General features: G+C 32.7%; 1 protein-coding gene across 2 annotated transcripts in view; it reads right to left on the reverse strand.

Annotated features, from left to right (window-relative positions):
* LOC142331130 (uncharacterized) overlaps positions 1–14,785 on the reverse strand; it is a 108,194-nt gene extending 93,409 nt beyond the window's left edge. For both annotated transcript variants that reach the window (XM_075376840.1, XM_075376822.1), the window contains exons 1-2: positions 14,646–14,785; positions 9,356–9,482 (exon numbers count right to left, since the gene is read on the reverse strand). In XM_075376840.1, the coding sequence (XP_075232955.1) occupies positions 9,356–9,482; positions 14,646–14,679 (161 nt within the window). In that variant the 5' untranslated portion in view covers positions 14,680–14,785. The remainder of the gene's footprint in view (positions 1–9,355; positions 9,483–14,645) is intronic.
* Between the last annotated feature and the right edge of the window lie 2,341 nt (positions 14,786–17,126).

Genomic DNA, 17,126 nt, shown 5'->3' on the forward strand with positions numbered 1-17,126 from the left:
AACTCGTCTTGGTTTCATAGTTTCTGGTCAAATCCCTACTAAACCTAATAAACGGAAAAACAATTCAAATTCAATATCACTTCTTGTTAGTAATGAACAGCTTTCCTCTCAATTAGAATCATTTTGGAGATCTGAAGAGATAGAATATCGTTCACCAACCAAAAAGGAATCTTTCTGCGAAAAGCATTTCGTTGAAAATATCTTTCGTGATCAACGAAACATATTTGTTGTGTCTCTTCCTCGTAAGGAAAATTGTACTTTAGGAGATTATTATGCAAATGCCAAACATCGTTATAATTTATTACAGCGTAGATTTAAGAAAAATTCTAAACTCAAGGAAGACTACTTCCATTTCAAAAAGGAATATCAAGAATTAGATCACATGCAACCTGTAATTCATTTCAGTCCAACGTTCCATATGAAACCTTTTATTTGCCTCATCAAGCAGTATTACGTGGTAGTGGTGGAAACCACTACCAAAACAAGAGTAGTATTTGAAGGTAGTGCGAAAATTTCAAATGGCCAATCACTCAATTCAATTCTTGCTACAGTTACAGTAGTACAAGATTTATTTTCAATTATAATTCGTTTTAGAACTCACAGCTATGTGCTATCAGGAGACATTCCTAAAATGTACAAAAAAATTCGCATTAATCCTCGAGATTTTTCATTACAAAGAATTCACTGGTATGATGATACAAACTCATCAATCATTCCATATAATTACAGACAGTTACTTATGGTTTAGCAACTTCAAGTTTTCTAGCAACAAGATGTTTGATTGAAATTTCCAATCAAAATGAAGCCTTTTTTGCTTGCTGCTCACTGGTTGTGACAAAATCGATCAGTTGAAGCATTATACAATGATGTTTCGTTATTACTTAGTAAATGTGGACTTTCACTACATAAATGCCATTCCAACGTCCCAGATATGTTTGACAATTCTGATTCTTTCATCAAATTAGATAATGATGAAAATATCAAGACACTGATTTCATTCATCAATTCAAACTAGGGATAAGAGCAATCGTTCCGTTTTGTCAACTATTTCTTCATTGTTCGATCCTTTAGGACTACTTGCTCCTATAATCATTCCGTTTAAAGTTCTCATACAAGTTATGGTGCACCAACCTACACTGGGATGAAGTTCTTCCCGCTCCGTTAGCAGAAAAACGGAATTTTCTGTACTCTCAACTCAAATCTTCAAGTAATTTTAAGATTCCTAGATTGTTAAAATTAGTTTTAGTAAGTCATCAATTACACTGATTTTGTGATGCAAGTAGAAGCGCATTTGGTAATTTGGTACATGTATTTTAATCAGATCTGTTGATAGCAATGAACACCTTAAAACCCTCTTACTGTGTTCAAAATCTAAAGTTGCTCCAGTCAAGCAAATCTCTATTCCTAGGTTAGAGCTGAATGCGGCTCTTCTATTATCTTGTCCATTCAATAAAGAAGTGTATTATAGATATAAACATCACGGACTGGAGTCCGGAACAGAGCCCAGCAGAGATGCGTCCTGAAGGGCAGCCATACCAGAAGCGGATGAAGAGCTTCTACACAACCTCTCCTATTTCAAAACTTACAATAAGACAAAATAACCCAGCAATTGCGACTCCTCCGGAAAAGGGGACGCATTGCTCCCTCCTTATAGCTAGTGCCCCGTTGTGGCGTATTCCTGCTAGCCTATTAAAGAGTTAGCACCGAAAGGACTTCAGTGGACGGTCTGAAGGGGAATTACGTCGGGAGGACAGGCTTTATAAGCCTAGCCTTCCGCGGTCGGCCCATGAAATGGGTTCGATAACGCTGGTTTAACAACGGATTGGAATGCAATTAAATCCGTCTTAAATTCACTAAAATAATAATAGACAAAAATTGAAAAATTAGATTCGAGATTAAAAAATAACCTTTTAAAAAACAAGCCCGATTAGAATGATCCAGCAGCAAGGGACTCTGTCCAGGTTCTGCGATAAAGTAGGGAGTAATAGACTCCTGCCAACTTTGCATTCCATTCCATTCCTATAGATATAACGTTTCATTCAATCCACTTTTGGTCGGATTCTCAAGTCGTACTTTACTGGTTGTCATCGCTTCCTTCCTTCCTTCCTTACTCCTTCCAGCCTTTCTTTTCTTACTACCCATGTTTCACATGCATACCGCAATACACTTTAAAAACAACAATTACAAGATGCTTCTGTAGGTCTATCTTACTAAATAATCTCTGTTCAATTCCATTATATGCTTCCTTAATGATATCAATAGAAGGTATTAGTCGCAAATAGTTTGCGAAATTCAAGAGCTAACTAAGGAATGCTTATGGAAACACATTCCTTCAAGAGATAACCCCGCAGACATCCTGTCACGTGGTTGCATGCCAGATGCATTAACCTCGTCACAACTCTGGTGGAATGGTACGTCTTTTCTGAAGGAAGAGAACGTCTGGCCATCCAATCAATCTGTTATTCCAATGATTCCACCAGGTTCGCTCAAGGAAGAGAAGCCTAACAAAACTAATGTGTTTTCAGCTGCTCTGCAAGCTACAGAAGCTGTAGAACTTTCAAAACCATTTTCTTCGTTCACACGAACACTGTCGTCAATTCATCCACAATTTGAAAAATAAAAACCAGTCGTATGTTGTCAGATCTTTCTCCACAAGAAACCAGTTTCACGTTAGAAATTCTAATTCGCCAAACTCAAAATTATACTTTGCAAAGGAATAAACGATTTAAGAAAAAATTCTGCTGTATCCAGGAAAAGCAAAATAAATTTCTCTGAACCCATTTTTGGATCAAAACGGTATTATTCGCGTTAGAGGTCGTTTAAGTTTTTCAAAACTGTCTCTAAATGCTAAGCATCCTATGATTTTAAGCCCTCAGAGTCATCTAACTCGATTGATTATTTATCACGAGTATTTAAGATTATCCAATGAAGGATTACAATTAATTCATTCTTCACTCAGATAAAAATACTGGATCATCAATTCCAAAATCATAATTCGCTCGGTCATACATAAATGTTTAACTTGTTTTCGCTTTAGAGCTCAACTTTAGAGTCAGTAACTTGGTCAACTGCCAAAAGAAACTCACAATATCCAAACCATTCCAGTCAACTGGTGTTGATTTTGCTGGCCCAATATTTATCCGTCATGGTGGGCGGCGTACTATATGTATAATCCTCCGACTATTAAGGCTTACATCACATTGTTCGTATTTCTCAGCACAAAGGCAGTGCACCTTGAACTTGTGACTGATTTATCAACAGAAAGCTTTATCGCTGCCCCACGAAGATTTGTAGGACGCCGAGGATTGCTCTCTCACATTTTTTCTGACAATGGAAAAACATTTTGCGGTACAAATCGCCATCTTTAAGAAATGTATGGTTTTCTTAAAACCTATACCGCTAATTTCAAAATTAAATCTTTCTGCACCTCTATCAACATAAAATGGTCCTTCATATACTCTCCTAGTTGCGGTGGTTTATGGGAAGCCGCTGTGAAGAGCATGAAGTTTCACCTGTGAAGTCATGGGAAATTCTGTTCTCAACTCTGTTAATCCTAATAGAGCCATGTTTAAATTCAGGACAATTATATTTACCTTCATCTGACACCACCGATCGCGCTCCACTCACTCCTGGGAGTTTTTTAATTTTTGCTCCTTTAACTTCCTTACCTGACCCTGATTTCTCAGGCATTAACGTAAATAAGCTCGCTAGGTAGAAACTTACACCAAAATTACTAAAGAGATTTTTGGAAGGCGTGGTCTAACGACTTACATTTGCTACAACAGAGAAGTAAGTGCAAGGTTTCAAATACCAACATTTGCGTTGGTAATCTGGTTAAAACTAAGGAAAATAATTAGATTATTTTCCTTAGAGATTAGGAGTAATAGTTCAAGTGCATCCAGGAAAGGATGGACTCACTAGACTAGTAAACGTAAAAACAAATAATCCACCATAAAAAGAGCAATTAATAAACTGATTATTATTCCAAATTTAGATGATTGGATTGATATGAATCATTTTAAATCCAATCAATGATTTTTTTATTTTAACGTCATTTCATTGTAATTTTTATAAAAACTGTAATTATAATTTGGTGGGCGGTGTTACGTTTTCACCCCCTCTTGCCGTCGGGTGCTGAAACCTAGCGTTGGCTAGGAAGCCCACGGCAAACTATGGTCGTCAGACCATCACGCCACTTTACGTCACAAGCTGCTCCCTCGAGCACTGTACGTAGCGTCTTCTAACCAGTCTGCACTCATATCTGACCCAAGGCGGTCGGGTCGGGATGGATTGGATTCTCTCAATTCTTGTTTGAATGAGCATTACTTTTAATTTTATTTAGTTTATGTTTGGCATCTTTAACGTTAAGTTATAAGTTATAGGTGTTATGTTACAAAATTATTTTAAACCACCAAGACGGCGTACAATTAAACAATCCTTCAGTAATCAACAAGGTGTTATCTTCATTCATCACCCATGAACACATACAGTCCACCTTCGCTCTAAAATCTACCGCAACGCTGTTAACCAAGGGCGTCCCGTCGACATCGCAACAGTTGTAATTACTCACTTAAGACATGAGTGTAGTCTCAGAATCTGCACTGAAACATTTATCGTATCATGTTGTTTTAAATAACACTTGATTTAATGCATGTTTTAATTGATTTTACTCATTTGTAAGTTGAAATTAAAAAATCTGATATAAGAAATTGTTAATAAAGATGGGCCTTTTAATCTTTGTACAGGACTTTCTATAAAAATAAGCCGTGTATTTTACAGACATTAAATGTTGTTAACTGCTGTTGAATTATTTCAATGAAGGAAAGTGAGTGAAACACATCACACCAAAAGTAAGATTGATCAAGTTCAAGCTCTGAGAATAAAACAAGGCTTTGCTTCATACTAGTAGGATGGCTGTTGGTACAATTCATCACAGATTGCTTACAATTCAAATCTTGTTGTCTAAAACAAGATTTAGTGGTATAGTATGTAAGAAACAGTAGCAACTGATGATGATTACAGGGACAGGTAAACTAATCAATCAAATGATACATACTTATGACAATTTATTGCATCTCAGATACAATAGTGTTGGATGATCATAATACTGGAATAAGACATTCTACTAAAACATTGGAAGTGAACAACAAATACACCAAATGATAAGTATAAAGGAAAACCTAAAATAGTGAGAAAATAAGATACATTTCCAAAGGTAAATGGTGTTTACACAATTTTATTTTATAGTAGAGTTCAGAAATGAAATGGATGTTTTAGGAAAAAAAAGGCCTGGAAACTGTACAATAGGTTACAATATGTTTGCATCTGGAACTGACTGATGGACAAGACCAAATATGATGGTGTTGTAATACACTTTTCTAATTGTAGAAAAACCAATCATTGGTATACAGAAAGCTAAATCTCTTTTTTTGGGGTCTTCTGTTTCTAATTTTACACTTATCAGGCTTCTTTTTTTTTGCCATTCTACTGATCCTGAAGCACAGTTTTAATCAACCCTTCTTCTCTTATGACATTCCAGCCAGTCAACTTTCCAATTGTAAATTATTCTGATTAAGGTTCTGTTCTCATTTATTCCTAATTATTTCTCCATTTCCACTTTGTCTTTCCATTTGATCTTCAATCTCTTCCATCTAGCCTCCACCTCCATGTCAAAGCATTACAAATGCCTCCAGCCTTCCTTTTCTAACTACCCATGTTTCACATGCATAACGCAACACACTTTAAAAACAACAATTAAAAGATGCTTCTGTAAGTCTATCTTACTAAATAATCTCTGTTCATTTCCATTATATGCTTCCTTAATGATCAGTTTCTTGCTTTTATTTCATCTTCAATCTTCCTATAATACAATACTTAAGTATTTGTACTACCTTACTAGTTTCAATTTTTCCTTCTTTCATTTTTTATCTCTAAACTCATTATTTCTGTTTTCCAAACATTTGCTATCATACCATATACTGCATAACATCTAGTTTTGAAATCATCTGTTGAATATCGCATGCCTCATTTCCTAAAAAATCATGTCTTTAGCCAACATAATTAGCTGACATAATTTATCTTCCTTCCTCCTATTCTGAACCCTTCATTTACTTTAATCATACTTTACTGCTCTTCCTATGTCAAACGAATCAAATGTAAAAATAGCAGTTTGCGCATTTTTCCTGATCAGAATTAAAAGAAAAATCTTCACTGAATGCAAAATTTACCTAACTGCCCTGCGATCTTGACACTACTCCACAAATTTCAGAGATTGGAATCATGGCTGTTTTAAGGAAGTCTTCTCGCTATATTCCTCTGTTGTAAATCACATCACACAATCTCTTGTAATCTTTCTCAATGAGCCGTTCAATCACTTCTATTTGCAGTTCATCCATTACAGTTTTTCCAATCTCTAACATCAAATTTTAAGACTGTTCTTCCTACTTCAATTTGATGTTCTATGGGAAGATTGGTTACAGTTCTGTTAGACTATGTACTTTTTTGTAACTTCTTTACTACCTATTCACTTCTTCCGCATCCCATGCTACTGTTTTTATTATTTATATATAGGATTACAGCGTTCTAAATATTTTTTACATGAGCTTCATCTGCAAGTCATTTCTACTTTGCCTTTTGTGTTATCTACTATTTTCTGCCTATATATAATATCTACCTCTAATATGAAAACAAACATTATTTGCACCCATACTTTACAGACACTAATCTGAAGTTAACCCTAATATGAAGAACAGACATTTCTGTGAAGTAATTCTTAGTCTGACTCCTAACCTTTGACTTTTACAACTTGTAAAGTCTACCAGTAGCTAAATTATTGCCAGCACAGCTCTCAGAATTAATGGAGAGTAGAAGCGTACCACCAACATCAAGATCCTGAACTTAATCACTATTATAAAACTTTTTATAAAACATGTATGTACTACATGCACAGATATTTTTTATACTACCTGCACAGATATTTGTATGACTTATGATCCAGCTTAATCAAAAGCTTGTTCTCTTCACATGCATTAACAGTTCCTCCTCCTATTAGAGATCTTACTCACAGAAACAACAAAATTATAAAATAAAATGAGGATTGATAAAATAAAAAGGGATAAAAGAACGTTAAATAAAGAGAAAAAATTAGATTAGGAAACATTATGTATATGAACTAAAAGAAAGCCCAGAAAACCCTGATTTTTATTTTTAAATCTTCAAAAATATTTTCATAGAAATATAAATCAGTTTATAAATAAAACACTCCAAAAAGGTTTTGTTAAATTATTGTTTTGCCTGACATACATTCTGATTAGTGTTAGACATAAACAAAAACTTTCTATGCATTGTATTGTTAAATATTTTTATTGTAAAAAAAAATGCAAAAGTTTTTTTTATAACATTTTACACAAAGCAAAAAAGAAAACAAAAAAAACTTCAGGATAAGAGTTGTACAATCAAAAGGTATCATTCAAAATAAATTCATACACATGCATTACATATGTACGTATTCATACATGTGTAACTGCGTAATCATACACAGTAGGTCTGAAAAGTTCCTGAACTTAATTTTAGTAGTCGATACAATCAGCACCATCTCTTGGACAACCAAAGAACCATATAGTACAATGTCTGATGAGTATGTATACAAAATTTCATCACTCCATTCTCGAGTTATATTTGGCTCCATATGTTGTGTTCATTTGACATTGTGCGAGCTCGCGACATGGAACAGAGAAGTGCGATAAAATTTTGTGTTCGACTTCAAAATTCTTTTGTTGAAACTTATTCTATGATACAGCAAGCATTCGGTGTTGAAGCCACATCTCATACTACAACATACACATGGTGGAAGCAGTTTAAAGACGGTAAAGAGTCATTGAATGATGATGAACAAAGCGGGAGGCCGTCAACAGCTGTTCAAATGAAAACGTTGCAAAAGTGTGCACGCGCCTGCTCGAACAACCTCATCTCACCCTTCGGACCATAGCAGAAGAGCTAAATATTGGTACAGACACTATATATACAACTCTTAACAGAAAAAATTAACCGCTGAAAGGTGTGCTCTCATTTCATTCCACACTTCTTCACTGAAGAAAAAAAACAGGTGCATCTTTCTTGGGCTGCTGATAGCAACCCAAATTTTTTCCAAACAATTATAACTGGGGATGAAAGCTGGTGCTTCATCAATGATCTGCTAGCAAAGCGTCAATCCGTTGCTTCATTGAGTCCTGGAGCATAAAGACAGGTGAAAGTCAGGCAGCAAAAATCAAAAATGAAAATAATATTGATTGCATTCTTCCACTCAAAGGACCTGGGTCATCATGAATTTGCCCCAACTGATCAAACTGTAAATTCTAAATTCTATTTGAAAGTAATGAAATGCCTGATGCATTGCATTCGTTGAATCTGGCCCAAGTACCAGGATCCAGGCAGTTGGACTCTTGTACAACAATGCCCACATGCTAACAGTTTTAACACATTATTACGCTGCAAATCAAATCACTGTCTTATCCCATCCACCTTATTCACCCAACTTGACTACAGGAGACTTTTAACTCCACTTGACTCAAAGTGTATAACTAGAGAAGGGTTCTACGTAGTGGGCTGATGTGAGTAAATTCGCTTATTTTTAAATCTGTATTTTTTTTACATTTAGTTTGGGAACTTTTCAGACATACTGTGTAACTGTATTAGAGATAAATACAGTGCACTTTACATAGTATAGCTATACTATGTACAATAATCTTTATATGTGGTTTGTAACATGTGTGTTGAGAGACTTAGCCTTAAAAATACGCAAATCTGTAGGATATGGTTTCTATGTAGCCCGTTTTATAAATGAAACAGTTGTACAGATCCAAAGGCCAAGTCATCCCTATCAATCCACACAAATCCCCAAGAAAGTTGGGGAATGAAAAGAGATGATCTATTCAAAAACTTGGTTGATGAAAACATTCAAAAACTTAAGATGAAACTTTGCAAATCAAACCAACAAACTTTCATTTCCCTCAGATTAATCAATGATCCACCTTACCCACAATTCTTTGGGAGATTAGGCTGTTTTACTGAAATTGAAGCAACACTATAAACAACTTTGGATTGACCAGCAAAAATACTCAAAACAATACACAAACACTGAGAATATGCTCAGGTTTTACCACAGGTAGTCCTTGTCCATTCCAGAATCATCTGTCAAGTAATTGTTAGGGGCATCACATAGATGGACCAGAATGGGTAAGCCTGGCACTAAGGCACTTTCCCAAGGACATTTTACTATTAAGCTCCGAATTCACTATTTAACTATTCACTAATATCAGTACAAGTTAATTTAAACATTAAACATTAATCCTCCTACCTCAAAATATCTTCATTTATAGACATATTTTGGCCATATTTTGAGTAAATACTATCTGTAACATCAAAAGTGTCTCCAGGCATATCATCCTTAAGCATCAATACAGATTCTTGTTCTTTACCAGCATCTATAAAATTTATAGATATTTTTAAATGAGTTATCACTATTATTAAACTAAAAAAAAAATGTCAAAAAAAAAATTGAATCAGTCACAAGTATTTGATAATGCCATTTTAATTTTATCACAATTTATTAAAAAATAAACTTCAAAGAACAATTTTTAGAGTTTATCTTCACAGAAGGGCAAAAATAATTTTCATTACAATACATAAAATAAAAACAATTCATTTAGAACTATTAAACCCTAAAGTGAAATTTGATGGGACTTTAAAAAAAAAATGAAGCCTCAAACTTACACTTCAGAGTGGTATGAATTAAAGAATATTTATCTATATTAGAGTCAAGAAAGAAAGCAAGAATTCAGATAAGTACTGATCATAAAAAATTATTGGTTATTATTATCATACAGATTAAAAATTATTGGTTAAAAATAATAAAAGTTTTATAGGAAACAAAAAAAAATATTTTCTCAATCAGCTACAGTAGTGTTACAGGAGAAAAATAAAACTATTCTACAGTTACCTAAGAAAAACATACATGAATATGATATGATGTTTTATGTTAAAAAGTTAAGCTTTTACTTGGTCAAGAAAATTCATGTAAAAGGATAATTTACAATTTCACAATATCAATTTTATCAATATAAAATTTCACAATAATGAATATGCAAATGCTTCAAGTTCAATGATTTATGAAATTTTCAGAGTTACAAAAATTGTACACCAATGGTTGCCAAAAATGTTGACAGATACACACAAAGAAGTCATGTTGCAGTTCAAAAATGTTTGCAAAATGATGAAAATTAATGTGTTAACAACACATTATGAGTGGATAAGAGACTTTGATATCATACACTAATGTTCAAACAAAGCAGCAATTAAAGTAGTGACAGCGTTCATTATCTCCAAGGCCCAAGAACTTTAACCAGAACTTTCCAGATGGCTAATTGATGTTTACTGGGACAGCAAAGATTTTGTTTGCAAAGTTACTTGTTCGTAGAAGTACTGCAAATGCCTATACAGTAGCCACCACTTAACTGTGAGCTTCAATGATCAGCCCGCACATCAATACTACACTATTTTTCCCTGAAACATTGGTACACCATGACTACTCATCTCTTAATAGCATAAACATGATACACGATATATTGGGTAGTGATTATCACCACTCCAAACTTCCCATTATTGACTGTACATATAGTGAAACTCTTTAAAACTACATCATGCTATTCAAAAAAAAGCTGTGTTGTTTTATGTATTCCTGCACAACAATCCTAGACTGCAAACTGAAAAAAATTTGTTCGGAAATTTAAGCGACTTCTTTAGTTAAACAAATAATTTACCATATACTTATAATTTAGCATCTACCAATTATTATATTTTCCTCCATTGGAAGACAAATGCTAGAATCACAGAAATCTGAAAATGGAATTCTTTAAGTAAATGCTTAGCAATCACAGGGAGTGAACATACAAATTATCATCTACTTACAGTGAAGACATAGTGATCTGTAACGCATTTTATAATGTAATAGCAGTAATAAATTAGCATGCATTAAGAACAATGCCTCATGTTGTTGTTTTCCAATGCAAATGATCAGGAAATTGCTTTAAATAGTTGAATATGATAATTTCAATTAAGTAGGAATCCTACTAAGAAGCAGTCCTGCATTCAGTGATCTAAATCTAATGTTTAATTAACTTTCCATCAACTTGTGTTATGTCTTCTCCAAATTGTAGAAGCAATAATGTGTTGTAGAAAAAAAATAATGTGTCACAAAAGCATTCATTATAACTGCTTTGCGGGTGATTATGCGATCAACAGCAAATTTTGGTATAATTAGAGGTCCTCTCAAGAAACACTCCATTCTGATTCATTATTCTTTTTTTTCTTGCAAGTTTGCAAAAAAACAAGTGTTACAGACATAAAGTGGCAACTGGAAATGAAAAAACTTATACTAACTAGGCTTAGTACAGAAATCATAATGGCCCCATACCATCATTTATAAAAGATCATTGTCCAAAAAATTAACTGAACAAACTTAATAAACAATATTGAATTATGCAAAATTTGAAGGATGGGAAAGCATAAATTCACAAATCCTGTCATTTCCAGACAGAGTCACACAAGCTTCTCACAGCATATTGTAATTCTCACAGCCCAAATGAAACATTAATGGTACTTGATTCATCAACTGTTAGATCACTTAGCTCACTGGATAATTTGTCAGATTCTAGATTCTAGGAACTTGTGCTGGAAACTAAGCAAAAGGTATTTCCTAGAATATGGCAACATCATGTCCTCATTCAGTAGTCTAGGAAGGAAGATAATGGTACTGTCTCCCAAAACTTAAGTTTCCCCCACATTACAGAAGTAGACGTTTACGGAGATTCAACATAACTCCTTAAAGAAACATTCAGAACCTCAAAAAGTTAAAGCAAACTACTGCTTCTATATTAAAGTAAATCCTGAAACTTTCCAATGTTGGTTTAGAACTGAAGATTCTTACAGCCTTTCAATAATCTCTAAACACTTTCATCATTATTCAACCTCAGAATGGATAGACCTACAGGTTTCCAAAGTAACAATGGGTTAGATTTACTTATGATAATCATCAGCTCTTCAAGAAAATTAATTTTGAAAACTGCACCACCACCTTCTCACCATGCTCCCAATCCAAAATTCTGCAATACTATTTCATTGTCTCCATGGTCTATTATCTCGATAGTTTCATAGGCATGCTGCTACTTAAGTGGGTAATATCATGACAGATTTGTGATCACTTTGATGCAAATCTGTACTTGCTAACCAGTGACGATGGAAATACAACGAGGCCACAAAGGAAAAACCAATTTTAATTCACGAACCAAGCAATGAAAGAAACATACAAATATTACAAAACATTAAGGAACAAATATTATGCCATAACTTTAAACCCTGACTTTCAACAAAATGCCTCTCATGGGAACAAGAATTGTGAGTCCAACAGATGGAATAGCAATTAAAATCACTATTACTAAATCCACTGAGATGAGACTAATGAAATCACTGATATTTGGTTGTAAAAAATTCTGAATAGGGTGTAATACAAATATGAATCAGTACTTGCTTAAGGCACTAACTGCTCAAATTAAGTGGCCACAGTCTCACAGCCTTTACCCAAACCGAAAATGCTGATAATTTCTAATAGAAAACTAATTTTATAAGACGAATTTCTTATAAACAAAAAAATTTGTAGATTATAATTCTATATTTGATACCTTCTTTAATTTGTCAAAAACAATCAATATTTTATATTTTAATTTTTATTCTTACTGTTTTTTTTATTTTAAAGCATTCACGGCATGATCTTCAGTATTAGGAATGGGGGTTTAGGATATGGAGAAATGGGGAGATTAAATATTAGTCTTATTTGTATTATGGATTCTTTAGAAAAGAGATTAATGACAATTTTCCCAATTCAGAAGTTGAAGACTTCAGTGAAGGATAATGGATTTTCTAACATCACTACATAGGTTGTTTAACCTATCTTATTTCACTACTGGATAAGACAGATACCAGCACTTTCATTATGGGTGCAACTTGTTCACTGAAATTGGACAATAGATTTTAACTGACCACAGGAAATAAATTACTAGTCAGAGCTTACTGGAAGCTGCTATAGCAAGGATACACCTGGTTGGATTAAATTAAAAGATTTTTATTTTTTTCTGAATGCATTCAGAAATATTTCTGCTCAGTTTGTAATTTTCATATTACTTCTTCTAAGTACTGTGAACACTCTGTGGATATGACTACAGTTGACAAAGCAGCAATCAAAGCCATAATGGTAATCAGTAAACAGTCATCAAACCTTAATGGCCCAGTCTTCTCGTGACCTGATTTACCATATCCAGAGAGCACCATTTAAGGTGTTTTAAACAGATTTTTACTTCCAAAATTATAATTAAACTATAATCATGATTCAGACCATACAGCTGTAATGAATCATCAAGTGGTATAATGCATTTTATACCAACAAGCACTTCACTCCAATTTTTTATGATAAAATATCAACAAAAATGCCAAATGTTTAAAGAAATCTGCATGAATTGTAGAAATATACATAATTATTAATATGACACCTGATAATCTTTTGCATGCTATTTTACGGAAGCAAGGCAACTGAAATCAGATGGCAAAAATGCAAGATTTGCTAGGAATCAAACCTGAGAGCACAAACAGAAAATCTAATATGCTAATGACTACTTTTAACAACCTGACCAACTACTTAACTGTTATTAGTAAATTTAATGGCCCAGAAAATAAATTAATAAAATTTTAATGAGAGAACAAGGTAATTGGTTGGATTCATTTGGTTTTGAAAATAAATGAAAATGAAAGTTTTCAACTGCATGGTTCAGTAGACAAAGCAAGCACACTGATAAATGGATTTATTTATAGACTAAACAGATTATAGACATTTATCAATGTTTATTGACAGTTGCTAAAAAGAGTTTTTGTGCTTATTTAAGTTTCATTTTGTAAAATCTTAATACAAAAAAAAATTAATAAATAGACGAATTTTGCTGTGCATAAAATCGCAGCAAAAATAATAGCAAAATTTTTAACACCCTCGAATTGGAAAAAAATGACTGGTCCAGTACTGTGAAGATACGTTGGCTAGAGTTTTTATGAAATAAAATAACTCAAATTTATTTAAATTAATTTTTAATCTATGATAATGTAATAAAATGGTTTTGATGAATTTAAGGGCCAAAGAATCTGTTAACATTTTAAATTAAGACTTAAGGCAACATGGAAAAGCATTTAACAAATGTAAGATACATAATTCCAAAAAAAAATATTTTTTCTGCTAAATACAGTTGAAAAACCGCATTAAGTCCTTTTAAACATAAAAATCTTTCGGAAGTCTATTACAGAAATTAATATAGCGCTAAAAAAAATCCAAAAAATTAACCTAGCGACGTCTAACTATTTGTTTCAGAATTTCAACTTAACGGCAAAACTGGCGCCAATGAAGTATTATTCAATTTTTTAAAATGAATAACAGAAAAAATAAAAGAAAGCCGGCGTTTGTCAATTTTTATAAACAATTGACACTCGCTCTGAGCTGGCTTATACGACTTAATTAACAATAGAAAAGCTGACGTAAAAAGTCCATTCATTACCTTTCGATGAAAAATCGTTACCACTATTTTCCATTGTAAATTTCCTACACAAAAGACATTCATTAATTGAAAGAATGAAAACTTTTGTGTAATACAGTAAACAATTAATGCCTCATTACATACCATGAAATGTTACTAACCTCACAGAAATGGCGGAAACAATCAACAAATATCAGGTACTGATAACTAAATCTTAATTACGTGATTACTAGTCTCGGTCACAATGAAAAATAAAAAAAAATAAATCGAAATGCTTTATTTATTTATTTAATAACTAAAATCATTAACTTTTCTGAGGATTCTAACAAATCAAAATAAGCCAATAACTCAAAACAACGTTTGAATAAACATATATCATATAAAAAAATTAAAACAATTACAGTAAACGTGGCGCGTTCTGTGAGCCAAGAACTACGAGAAGTATGGTAATATTGATTTCTGCTAATCCTTAATTTGAAAGAACTGCAGTTTTTCACTACAAATATGAAGAGAAAGTTTTTGGTTTTGGAAACCAAGAAAAAGTCCATTTATATTTACCATGAAAGCATTTCGAAATCATAAAATAGTGCCTCAATACTAAGCTGACCTGTATTGGTATATATAAAGTCATAAATATTGTTCCAAGAGATATACATTAAAAAACTAACTAACCATTAAACTTTAAACTGTAGTCATATATTTGATATCAATAATTAGTCAAACTGGTTCCACACAAACATTTATATTCCTCTTACCACACTACAGAGAAAAAATGAACTGTTATATGAGGTGATTTGTTGGTGGAGAATTACAAAGAATCAGTACTTCTTTCTGTAGTAAAATACAAATATCTGTAAAGTAACCAATAGAGAATTTGGTCACCCTCTATTTTATTATTAGATATTCTTAATGTCCATCATTATAATATTGTAAATAATTTTAACTCAAAAAAATCTATTTGGAAAACTATTTCCCACAATCATTTTCAAGAAATATAACTAAATGTATTATTCCATTACACTGATCAAGCTCGTTGAAGAAACATTAAATTTTGTTGGAATAAAAGTATTATACAATGTAAACAGAAAGTTCACTGTTAGAAAAACTGTTCACCTAAAAAAGGTTTTAGTAAATGTTCATAAATTCTGTTATAGTAGATAAGTTTGAGGACCTTTCTTTGAAAAGGTAACAACCATCACCTGAAAAAACAACCAACAGAATTGAGGGTGATTATATTCCAGTAGAGTAAATTAATATTTAATGAGAGTTTTGTTAATGAAAATATATTCCTTACTTTATGTGTTACTTGATCCGTAATTTTTAGCATTTTTAATTTTTAATTTAATTTTTAGCATTTAGTTTGCTGTTTATTTTAAATTTAACATTTCATCTACATATAAAATTATATGATTTGCTGCTCTACCCTTACTTACCTAGTAGTAAACATTTTCTAATTGTTTTGCTTATTTCCTGTTCTAATGTGTGTGTGACAATTTTATAAATTGATTTTAAGTTATGAGCAAAAGGTACTTGGCAAAGCAAGGTACTGAGCAAAATGTGAACTTGGCAAGCACAATTTAAAATTACAAGCATTAATAAATTAATTTAAATAAATGAATAAACATGTGTGTGTGTGTGTGTGTGTGTGTGTGTGTGTGTGTGTGTGTGTACAAATTTTAATTAAAATGTATAACTCATTCTACTCTACTCAAATATAATCATCCTCCATTCTGTTGCTTGTTTTTCAGATGATTGTCAATTTTCAAAAAAATATTCCCAAACTAATATACAATATAATAGAATTTATTTAATGGACACTTACTAGAACTTTTTTTAGATGAACAGTTTTTCCAACAGTGAACTTTCTGATTAGCTTGTGTAATATTTTTATTTCAATGAAATTTAGTGTTTCTTCAATGAGCTTGGTACAGTGTAATGAAATAATACACTTTGTTACATTTATTGAAAATGACGGTGAAATAAAATGATATTTTGTGAACTAAGATTATCTGCAACGTTCATAATGCCAGGCCCTGATCTATCTGCAAAGGCAATTCAGTCATTAGACTTACTTCCCACCCAGTGCAGCCACTAGATGGGAAACAATCCAAAAGTTGGCTCCTATCACATATCAAGGATATACAGAATGTTCAACCCTAGCATCCTCAGCAAGGAGATTCCATCTTGTGTGTTTTGTTATTCTGCTAAACAACTGTATTACTTAGAGATTATGGTAAGATAATTGGAAACAGTTTGTTACTTCTTCAGTAAAAAGGTAGCAAACCTTCTTTTCTGAAGATGTAGAGAATGTTATATCTCTGTTGGTTGATGCATGTTATATTTATGGTGATATTTATTTTATATAAATTGGTGGGTTATGAACTTTATTCTGTAGCACATTATCTAAACACATAGGTGTGTAGTATTTATACTCGGGCCAGGTGTTTTATTATAACCCACCGGGTTGGTCTAGTGGTTAATGCATCTTCCCAAATCAGCTGA

The sequence above is a fragment of the Lycorma delicatula genome, chromosome 1 (genome assembly GCF_047948215.1).
Source record: "Lycorma delicatula isolate Av1 chromosome 1, ASM4794821v1, whole genome shotgun sequence".
NCBI lineage: Eukaryota > Metazoa > Arthropoda > Insecta > Hemiptera > Fulgoridae > Lycorma > Lycorma delicatula.